The 12610-nt window shown below is 32.2% G+C and overlaps 1 protein-coding gene across 2 annotated transcripts in view; it reads left to right on the top strand.

Moving 5' to 3' along the window:
- Positions 1 to 10741, top strand: part of stops (SOCS domain-containing protein stops) — a 160151-nt gene extending 149410 nt beyond the window's left edge. For both annotated transcript variants that reach the window (XM_075291888.1, XM_075291887.1), the window contains one exon: positions 9725 to 10741. In XM_075291888.1, the coding sequence (XP_075148003.1) occupies positions 9725 to 10220 (496 nt within the window). In that variant the 3' untranslated portion in view covers positions 10221 to 10741. The remainder of the gene's footprint in view (positions 1 to 9724) is intronic.
- Positions 10742 to 12610: the final 1869 nt, after the last annotated feature.

Genomic DNA, 12610 nt, shown 5'->3' with positions numbered 1-12610 from the left:
CAAAAATATACGAAATTAAAAAATAAGATTGACGCCATATCATGACCATATTTAGCACTAGTTTATTCTAGGATAGGAATAGATTTTGTCTGTTTTATTTCAAATTGAACTTATTTGTATGGTCATTGAGTTTTACATCTACGTTTATTTTATAAACTTTTGAGACATTTTTGAGCATAAGGAAAATTTCAATTATAGAACATTTCTACAAATAATAATAAAATTAATATAAGACCAACATATTTTCTTGCAATAAAAATAAATTAAATTTTATTATCAGTTTAGCGATGGAATTATTTTTCTGTGTACACCATTTGTATTTGAAGAGCATAACTCAAAATTTCTTAGCATTTCGTAGTTTACAAATGGGTGCACTGAAAACAATATTTACGTGATATTAAAGATTACGCAACCTAAATTTTAGGATGCGAAATTTACAATATATTAAGGACAAATTTCTTAAAAATAATGAAATTTTAATTAAAATAAAGTTTATAATCTTTGCTTCAAATTTTTATACATAGGATGGGGGTATATTAACTTTGTAATTCCGTTTGTAACACATCGAAATATTGCTCTAAGACCCCATAAGGTATATATATTCTGGGTCGTGGTGAAATTCTTAGTCGATCTGAGCATGTCCGTCCGTCCGTCTGTTGAAATCACGCTAACTTCCGAACGAAACAAGCTATCGACTTGAAACTTGGCACAAGTAGTTGTTATTGATGTAGGTCGGATGGTATTGCAAATGGGCCATAGCGGTCCACTTTTACGTATAGCCCCCATATAAACGGATCCCAAAATTTGGCTTGCGAATCCTCTAAAAGAAGCAAATTTCATCCGATCGGGCTGAAATTTGGTACATGGTGTAAGTATATGGTCTCTAACAACCATGGAAAAATTGATCCACATCGGTCCATAAGTATATATAGCCCCCATATAAACCGATCCCCAGGTTTGGCTTGCGGAGCCTCTAAGAGAAGCAAATTTCATCCGATCCGGCTGAAATTTAGTACATTGTGTTAGTATATGGTCTCTAACAACCACGCAAAAATTGGTCCACATCGGTCCATAATTATATATAGCCCCCATATATACCGATCCCCAGATTTGGCTTGCGGAGTCTCTGGGAGAAGCAAATTTCATCCGATCCGGCTGAAATTTGGTACATGGTGTTAGTATATGGTCTCTAACAACCATGCAAAAATTGGTCCACATCGGTCCATAATTATATATAGCCCCCATATAAACCGATCCCCCGATTTGGCTTGCGGAGCCTCTAAGAGAAGCAAATTTCATCCGATCCGGCTGAAATTTGGTACATGGTGTAAGTATATGGTCTCTAATGACCATGCAAAAATTGGTCAACATCGGGCCATAATTATATACAGCCGCCATATAAACCGATCACCAGATTTGAGCCTCTTGGAAGACCAAAATGCATCTGATTCAGTTCAAATTTGGTACGTGGTGTTAATATATGGCCTCAAACACCCATGCAAAAAGTGGTCGAAATCGGTCCATAATTATATATAGGCCCCATATAAACCGATCCCCAGATTTGACCTCCGGAGCCCCTTGGAAGAGCAAAATTCTTCCCATTCGGTTGAAATTTGGTACGTGATGTTAGTATGTTGTATCCAACAACAATGCAGGAATTGGTTCATATCAGTCCATAATTATATATAGCCCCCATATAAACCGCTCCCCAGATTTGACCTCCGGTGCCTTATGGAGAAGCAAAATTCATCCGATCTGGTTGAAATTTGGTACGTGGTGGTAGTATATGATATTTAAAAACCATGCCAAAAGTGGTCCATATCAGTCCATAATGATATATAGCCCCCATATAAACCGATCCAGAGATTTGGTTTTGGAGCCTCTTGGAGGAGCAAATTTCATCCGAGTCAGTTGAAATTTGGTTCATTGTACTTACCTATACATAACTTTTTTGTCTAATATATACCACGTATGGACTAATTCACAATTTAGAAAACGATGTTAAGAAGTTTTAAGATACCACAATTCAAGTAATTCGATTGTGGATGACCTTATTTCGTAGAAGGTTCTACGCAATCCATGGTGGAGGTTACATAAGAATCGGCCTGGCCGAACTTACGGCCGTATATACTTGTTTTTTTATTAAATTTAGGACACAAATTTTGTAAATTTGCTTCCCTTCGTTAAAGTCACATGTCTTTGAACTAAGGCTAATTTTCTTTAAAGTTAAGAAACACATTTTTGATTTAAAGATGTTGTCATAAATTAACTGAAATATTCAAACTTTAGATTTAAGATAAAAACGCTTCAAATATAGGCTAAGACTTATCTCTAGGATTTAGCGTGTTTGGTTTAAAGCTTTTTTTGGAATTAAGCAAAAAAAAAAAATTGAAGTATCCGTTATAATATGGAGTTTTAAACTGGCATTTGATTGTACGTGAGTACCTTTATTATATGTACGTGAGTACCTTTATTATATGTAACAAACCGAGCAATTTGATGTCCTATTCGTTCGATGTTGTTGGGAATTTTCATTTTATATTTTAAATTGTTTCTTAGTATTCCATAGTTAAAAAAACTTTCTAACACATTGTTTTATTTATATGGAATATAATGGAGGAAAAACCATAAACGAAGAAAATTAAATTGTTGATTAGTTTGATAGCATGCTAAGAGTAATGTAGTAACACTCCGATTGTGTCATTCGGAAGAAAATCAAATAAATTTAGGGTTTTCCAGTTTTGATCTTCAAAAAAAAAAAAACAAGTAAGGTAAGTCTAAAGTCGGGCGGGGCCGACTATATTATACCCTGCACCACTTTGTAGATCTAAATTTTCGATACCATATCACATCCGTTAAATTTGTTGAGGGCTATATATAAAGGTTTGTCCCAAATACATTCATTTAAATATCACTCGATCTGGACAGAATTTGATAGACTTCTACAAAATCTATAGACTCAAAATTTAAGTCGGCTAATGGACTAGGGTGGAACACAATGTTAGTAAAAAAAAATATGGGAAACATTTAAATCTGAAGCAATTTTAAGGAAACTTCGAAAAAGTTTATTTATGGTTTATCGCTCGATATACATGTATTAAAAGTTTAGGAAAATTAGAGTCATTTTTACAACTTTTCGACTAAGCAGTGGCGATTTTAGAATGAAAATGTTGGTATTTTGACCATTTTTGTAGAAATCAGAAAAACATATATATGGGAGCTATATCGAAATCTGAACCGATTTCAATCAAATTTGGCACATAAGACTACATTACTAATTGTACCCCTAGTGCAAAATTTCAACCAAATTGGGCCAAAACTCTGGCTTCTGGGGCCATATAAGTCCATATCGGGAGAAAACCATATATGGAAGCTATATCTAAATCTGAACCGATTTCAACCAAATTTGGCACGCATAGCTACAATGCTAATTCTACTCTCTGTGCAAAATTTCAATTATATCGGAGTAAACGATTGGCCACTGTGGTCATATGAGTGTAAATCGGGCGAAAGCTATATATGGGAGCTATATCTAAATCTGAACCGATTTCAACCAAATTTGGCGCACATAGCTACAATGCTCATTCTACTCCCTGTGCAAAATTTCAATTAAATCGGAGTAAAAGATTGGCCTCTGTGGTCATTTGAGTGTAAATCGGGCGAAAGCTATATATGGGAGCTATATCTAAATCTGAACCGATTTCCACCAAATTTGACACGCATAACTATAATGCCAGTTCTACTCCCTGTGCAAAATTTCAACTAAATCGGAGCAAAAAATTGGCCTCTGTGGACAAAGGAGTGTAAATCGGGCGAAAGCTATATATGGGAGCTATATCTAAATCTGAACCGATTTGGATGGTATTTTGCAAGTTTTTTGAGACTCATAAAATATTGGGATGTACGGAATTTGAGGAAGATCGGTTGATATACACGCCAATTATGACCAGATCGGTGAAAAATATATATGGCAGCTATATCTAAATCTGAACCGATTTTTTCCAAAATCAATAGGGATCGTCTTTGAGCCGAAACAGGACCCCGTACCAAATTTTAGGACAATCGGACTAAAACTGCGAGCTGTACTTTGCACACAAAAATACCTCAACAGACGGGCAGACAGACGGACAGACAGACAGACAGACAGACAGACAGACGGACATCGCTAAATCGACTCAGTATTTAATTCTAAGACGATCGGTATATTAAACGATGGGTCTCAGACTTTTCCTTCTTGGCGTTACATACAAATGCACAAACTTATTATACCCTGTACCACAGTAGTGGTGAAGGGTATAAAAAAAAACTAACTAAATTTAACCCTTAAATGCACAAATTAAATACACCAAAATATTGAATTCATCACTTCTTCACCCCTTCCGGACAAAAAAAACATTTTCACTACTTTTTTGGAGACGCTTTTTTTTTTGCATCGTTATTAACCCTCAAATGCACAAGGTTACCGATTCCTCTGCCAAAAAAATATATAATATCCCAGTAAAAAAAGCATCTCCAAAAAAGTAATGAAAATGTTCTTTTTGGATGAACTTCCTGTGCAGTTAAAATAAAGAACATCTTTGGGAGAGCATTTTTGGAAGTTTTTTTTTAAGTTGTGCCTTGAAAAGAACTTCCAAATTTGTTTGCTGGGATGCAAAATGGTAAATAAAGAACATCTGCTTACAACATTTTATTCAATGGTGGTTGTATCTTAAAAAATAAGGTGCGAATTAAACTAAGTTTTTATTTGCAAATAAACGATTTGATTTCAGTAGAGAATAGAAATATTTTTACACTACGCAACTTTTTTACCAGTATTACTTTTATCTCTGGTAAATATTACTAAACTTCCTATTTTTAGTCCTATTTACTATTTTTAGTTTTTTTTTGAATTTTTGGTCACATTTTGATTTTTTTTATTTTGACTGTAGATTACTCTGAAGTATTCTAAAGTAAATTTTCCGGAAAGGCTTATTTTTAGAAATAGCACTATGATGTATTAAATACAAGAAACTTGTTTTCAATTAATTCGGTCAGAATGTTAAGACCTACGATTTTTTTCTGATTGTATCTTAAAAGATATAGTGCTCAAAACCTCTTGCGAAACCAAATGCTTTTGAGCCCTAATCGACAGCTTTTCGAATCGAAGAACCACAATTGCTTTGAAATATGAAAGAACAGTTTTGTACGAAATTGAGGAATAGGGCATAAAAATCCTTAATTGCTATTCTTGAAGAGCTGCGATTTTACACCTAACCTGTTCTGGTCGAGATATAATAATTTTGAAAAAAACAATCTCTTTTTCAATTTTTCTTGGTATTTTAAAAAGCTCATTTGGCACAAATGTTTCCAAAACATTAACTTCAGATAACATTTCCTTACAAGCAAAAGCAAAGTGATGTGACTGCCAAGTGCAAGCAGATTAGTCGAATAAATGTTTAAAAATCAGAAATGAAATATAAGTAGCAAAAGTGCAGCTTCCTTCCTCATGGGAGGGTTAGCAAACTGCTCATTAGCAAAGTTCACTGAGAAACTAATCAATGGTTATACTCCCTTAAAAAATTCATCAAAAAAAAAAAAAAAAACAACAAAACCGAAAAGAAATTCTTACAAAATCAAACGGAAACTTCAATTTCGAACATGTATCAGAGAAAAGTGAAAAACAAAAGTTTATTGAACAAGTGAAGCGAAGTGTAAGCGAAAGGAAACGGAAACTGCTTTCACTTTTCACGAGGCAAGTAACATTATTTGTCAATGCTAGCAGACATTTGAAGCATTGAAGTTGTTGCTATGACTTTTTGCTAAAGGATGTTCTGAATTTGCTGAACATTTTCTTTTTGCCTAATGGAAATTTTTGTTCATTGTAAAACTTTTCATAGTCTTTTTGTGAGATTTAATAAACTCATGCAGATTTATTGACAAATCTTTTCAATGTAGCATTTCATCTTTGGGTGATTGAATTTTGAGCTTTTAATGATTTTTCATAATAGAACCAAGATCTATACAAAATTGATTTGTAAATTTTCTTTGGAAATATTTGTGTTAATTAAAATTTTTACAGCTAACGGATGTTAAGGGCTAAAATATTGACTTTGTAGTCTATTAGGACAGAGGTTTTGAATTTATAAAAAGAATTTATGAATTGAATAAAATAGTGCAATCTAATTTCGAGGATAAAGGAGGTGTAAGGACAAAGCAAATCTTCATTGATTATTTGTCAATACAAATTTTGTTGCTCATATAAATTCAATGTACACAATAATTTAATAATTATGTTTTAAGTGTCCAATTCATCCTAAATCCACGTCGTAGTGGGAGAAAACTTGCTCGTTAATTGAAAATACCGCGAGAACGTATGCCATACATATTTTGACAAAATAAAATTTTGACAACATTTTCTTTAGAAGTAAAATTTGGAAAAAAAATTCTATAGAAATAAAATTTGGAAAAAATTTTCTATAGAAATAAATTTTGGAAAAAAATGTATATAGAAATAAAATTTTTACAAAATTTTCTATAGAAATAAAATTTTGACAAAATTTTCTATACGAATAACATTTTGACAATGTTTTCCATAAAAATAAAATTTTGGTAGATTATTTTTGGCTCGTGTGGCAACCATGAATATTAACCGATATGGACCAATTTTTGTGTGATTGGGGATCGGCTATATATAACTATAAACCGATATGGACCAATTTTGGCATGGATATTAGCGGCCTTATACTAACACCACGTTGCAAATTTCAACCGGATCGGATGAATTTTGCTCCTCCAAGAGGCTCCGGAGATCAAATCTGGTGAACGGCTTATATGGGGGCTATATATATAATTATGGACCGATATGGACCAATTCTTGCGTGTTTGTTAGAGGCCACATTCCAAATTTCAACCGGATCGGATGAATTTTGCTCCTCCAAGAGGCTCCGGAGGACAAATCTGGGAATCGATTTATATGGGGGCTATATATAATTATGGACCGATATGGATCAACTTTTGCATGGTTATTAGAGAACATATACCAACACCATGTACCAAATTTCAGCCGGATCGGATGAAATTTTCGTTTCTTAGAGGCTCCCCAAACCAAATCGGGGGATCGGTTTATATGGGGGCTATATATAATTATAGACTGATGTGGGCCAATTTTGCATGGTTGGTAGAGACCATATACTAACACCATGTACCAAATTTCAGCCGGATCGGATTAGAGGCTCCGCAAGCCAAATCGGGGGATCGGTTTATATGGGGGCTTATGTAATTATGGACCGATATGGACCAATTTTTGCATAGTTGTTAGAGACCATATACTTACACCATATACCAAATTTCAGCCGGATCGGATGAAATTTGCTTCTCTTAGAGCAATCGCAAGCCAAATTTAGGGGTCCGTTATATATAAACAAAATGTGTTTCGGGCACAATTTTAAAACACAATATATTTAAGTGCAAACATGTAATGTTCCCAAACTAACACTAAATGTTTGGGACATCTATGTTAGTATGTTAGAATATATTATGTTTGGGGCATGAATGTTTCATAGAAATCATATGTGTGAATGCAAACATGTATAAATTTGCAAATTTCGACTAAACATACATATGTTGTGATATTTTATTCAAAGCGACAGAGAGAGTATAGCGAAAGAAATAGAGATGGAAACCGGGAGAGTTGACAAAAGATATCAACATAACACAGCGAAAGAATCAAAAGAGAACAATTTCTGTGAAACAGCTTGTATGTTGTTTCGGAAAACTGTTTTATGATAAGGCCAAAAATTTGATATGCTTAAGTCTAAATATTATTTAATTTGAATAAAGAGAATGGACATTCGGAACCAAGAGGATAGACATTAAAAAAAACAGCATGTGTTTTCGCCTTGAGAGCAGCATTTTATGTATGTGTGGACATGTGTTTTGTTTATCATTTTGGCATTATGGGCACAATTTTTTTCTTGGTTCGTTAAAAGAAATCAGGGGTCTTCATAAAAATAACGAGAGGGCACTATACTTTTTTTTAGAGTTGGGACAGTAAAATGAGATAAGGAGGAAATAGTGAAAAATTACACAGTAAAATGTATAAAAACAAAGTTTAGTTCCTCTTTATTAATAAGTAGACCACGAGTAGTTGACGGACACCTTCAAATATAAAAGCGGGCATTAAGTTCGAGTTTTGCAGCTAAACCAATTTAAAAAGTTTATTTTCTTTAAAATGAATTATTAAAGAAAAATAAAAAGGCAATTTAAGGCGATGGTGTTAAATACTAGTAAAAAACTGTTCACGCCTAAATAAATTTATGTTTATATTATAAAATTATTTATGTATGTTTATACTCGACTCCACGTTCTTCTTTTCTTAGAGTTTTTGAATTCCTTCCAAATTTTAAAGTTTTGTACCAAAAACAGTTTTTTGTTACAAAATTGTTTTTTTTGCAATAAAAAAAATAATATTTTATCCAAAAATCAGTCAATTTCGTTTATATCAAGCACTGTTACTGACTATAAATCTTTAATAACCCACATTTCGAAGTTTCATTATAAAAATTTAATATAGTATAAATATAAATGTGTAAATTAAAAAAAAAGTGTTCGGTCGGAGCAGGGATTGAACCCACAACCCACATGCAGAAAACATTCTAACCACTGCTCCACGTGGCAAACAAATGTATGTTTCTGTTAAATAATATTATGTTTGCATGGGCTCGTGGGCGCTGCAAAATATGCTATATAAATATAACGTATAACGATAATTATCTGCTGGTGACTATAACAGCTACTTAGCCCAGTGGATAGTGTGTTGGCCTACAAACTGTATGGTCCTCGGTTCGATTCTCCGTGCAGGCGAAAAGTAAAATTTCAATAATATATTAAAAGTGAATAATTTCTTCGACATTATTTGTATTACAGAAAAAGGTGCCAAGAATGAGCACAATCGTCTTTGGGAAAAATTCTTCCAAGCATATAATATTTTTGGGCTCAAAATGCTTCCAAACATATAATATGTTCACATAAAACAAACATATTAATGTTTCGGCAGTATCCATTAATATATGTGCTTCCTGCAAAATATGTTTGGAACATATGTTAAAGAAGGGATTTTTTTTGAGGGTGTGGGGGCTATACGTAAAAGTGGACCGATATGGAACAATTTTTGCATGGTTGTTAGAGACCATATACTAACACCATGTATACTAACACCATGTATTTCAGCCGGATCGGATGAAATTTGCTTCTCTTAGAGCAATCGCAAGCCAAATTTGGGGGTCCGTTTATATGGGGGCTATACGTAAAAGTGGACCGATATGGCCCATTTGCAATACCATCCGACTTACATCAATATAAACTACTTCAAGTCGATAGCTTGTTTCGTTCGGAAGTTAGCGTGATTTCAACAGACGGACGGACATGCTCAGATCGATTCAGAATTTCGACACGACCCAGAATATATATACTTTATGGGGTCTTAGATCAATATTTCGATGTGTTACAAACGGAATGAAAAAGTTAATATACCCCCCATCTTATGGTGGAGGGTATAAAAAAATGCATACAACCAACCAGTCATTGCAATTCAGCAATAGATTTAGTGTTGCAATAAAAAGCGTAATTGCATTTTATTTTATTCTAATGTTAACAAATGTAATTTTCTTATTAATCCTTCCCACCCACAACATACTGATACTTGCTAATAACCTCATATGGGTTCTTTTATTCATTCTCATTTCAGTTGTCGCATACGTGATTTGTTGCGCAACAATGGCCAATTGCCCGATGGCATTGATACATTACGCTTGCCAAGACGTTTACAACGTTACATCGATTTAATGGAGGAAATCGAAGGACCAGAAAATAAGGACAATGACACTAAAGATGATGACTATCCCACCACTAGCAGCAAGGCTAAGAGCAAAGAACGGAAGAAATGCGATGATAATAATGCCAAGAAAACGAGCAAACCCATTAAAGTAAGATATGAGGAAATACCCTCAACATCTTTGGCAGCAGCTGCAGAGAGGGCAGTTAAAGCATTATCATCAACACCAAAAATGCTATGTGAATTGGAATCATTGGAGGAGTTGGATGAACCGGAGACAAGTGCAGGCGAAAATGAAGAGAGAATGGTGGAGGCGATTGTGGAAGAAGTAGAAGAGGAAGAGCAAGTTCCTGCCTCAGTAGAAGATGACAATCCAACGATTATTATAGACAAACCATTTCCGTTTTGATTTCGTTTATTTTTTTCTTCTCATTGTTTTTTGGCAAAACTATTCAGCTTTATTATGGTTATCTTTAGTTTTCTCTTAAATATTCAGAGGATATGCTGTATTGTGGCCAAAAATTAGCTTAATTTATGTAAAAACTATCAAATTCTAGTCTTCTATTTAAACATATATTTGCTTATAATTTTTTTATATTACCACTTACCTGTATGTCTCCTCACTAACATTTATACGTCCCGGTATACCTGTGGTCTCAGTACGACTTGTCAGATTAACTGTATTGCCAAAAAGACAATATCGTGGTACTCGATTTCCTATAACTCCAGTCACAACTTCTCCCGAATGAATACCAATTGTAATTTGCTGAAATGATTGAAAAAAAAACAACAAAAATCAATTTAAATAAAACGATATTGAATTTACTACTTAGCCTCGTAAGCTCATAATTCTACAAACTTATATTTGTAATATTTTTAAGCAAACAAAAATGTGCTGAAATAAAAATCTTTGAATGTGTATTGAATGTAGATTTTATTGCTTCAATTTTTAATACATTTAGGTAAGGCAATAGGAAATTACAAAAAAAAAACAAGTAAGGAAATTCTAAAGTCGGGCGGGGCCGACTATATCATACCCTAAACCACCCTTACTGAATTAATAATCATAAGCATTTGTGGGGTAACATTGATATAGATCTGGGAGATAAATCGCAGTTGCATATTTAAGAAAATTACGGGGTGCATGTTTATGGATGTTTTGTCTCAATATGACTATAGCTCATAGTCAGTGTTGCCAGGGAAAATGTTCGGTTTACCCTACAAAGACAAAAAAGTTCCCTACTTTCCCATACATTCCCAAACAATTTTCCCTTCACTTTTTTTGTTAAATTTAAACAAATTTTGAAAACAAAAATGGTTGTAAGTACTTTATAATCTTAAAACATGAAAATGCAACGTATATAACATAGAAAATAAATTTGTATTACCACCACGGTTGCCACAGTTGATAGAATTCTACCAAAAATAGTAATTTGTTTTTGTTAAATCTCTATAGAAATAAAATTTTGGAAAAAGTTTCTATAAACAATTTTTTTTTGAGAAATTTTTCTATAGAAATAAAATTTTGATAATAAATAATATAGAAATAAAATTTTGAGAAAAAATTCCATAGAAATAAAATTTTGAGAAAAATTTTTATAGAAATAATATTTTGAAAAAAAATTTCTTTAGAAATACAATTTTGACAAAATCTTCTATAGAAATAAAATGTTGACAAAATTTTCGACAGGAATAAAGTTTTGACAAAAATTTCTATAAAAATATTTATTTGATAGATTTGTGGTAATCTTCAAATTTTGTTAGATTGTTTTTGGCACGAGGTGTAACTGTTGTTGATCAACCTTGGCGGCTTCTAATTTCCACCTTTAGAGCCACCAAAATGTAAACATTATTACAAATTGTGTTGAGTGAAAATGTCCCTACATTGTGACCTACGTTCTATGCTAAATATTAGAAAAAACCTACATATAGGGAATTTCCCCTACTTCTAGCAATACTGGCTGTAGTTGATATTGCACCTACGGTATGCCACTAATATTGAGTCCATTATTAAAAAAGAGAAAATCGATCAATTAGTGTGGGGGATAAATCCAAATTTGTAAAAATCGAGCAATATTCGTATGTCGGAGCTACAAGTGCGTATAAATACGATCGGCTAGTACATCAAAATTTGAAATTTGAGTAACATTGGTTAATAATTAAAAGTATTATGGCCAAATTAGGGAAAATCGAGCGATGCATGTATATGGAAGGTATATGTAAATATGAACCAATTTGCATAATATTTTGCGGGTTTTATTAATACCACAAAAGGCTACCTTGTGCAAAATTTGAGTAAGATTAGTTAAGAAATGAGGTCTATATGTTCAAACATAAGGTTATTAGGGGAAAATTTTTCAAAATCGGGCGATACATATATGGGAGCTATATCTACATCTGAACCGATTTCGATAAAATTTTGCACATACATACATACATACACACACATATATATATATATATATATATATATATATATATATATATATATATATATATATAATATATATATATATATATATATATATATATATATATATATATATATATATATATATATATATATATATATATAATATATATATATATATATATATATATATATATATATATATATATATATATATATATATATATATATATATTATATATATATATATATATATATATATATATATATATATATATATATATATATATATATATATATATATATATATATATATATATATATATATATATATATAATATATATATATATATATATATATATATATATATATATATATATATATATAT

Source organism: Haematobia irritans, chromosome 1, assembly GCF_050003625.1.
Source record: "Haematobia irritans isolate KBUSLIRL chromosome 1, ASM5000362v1, whole genome shotgun sequence".
Taxonomy (NCBI): domain Eukaryota; kingdom Metazoa; phylum Arthropoda; class Insecta; order Diptera; family Muscidae; genus Haematobia; species Haematobia irritans.
The sequence above is the reverse complement of the archived record's forward strand: the minus strand, read 5'-3'. Positions and strand labels throughout refer to the sequence as shown.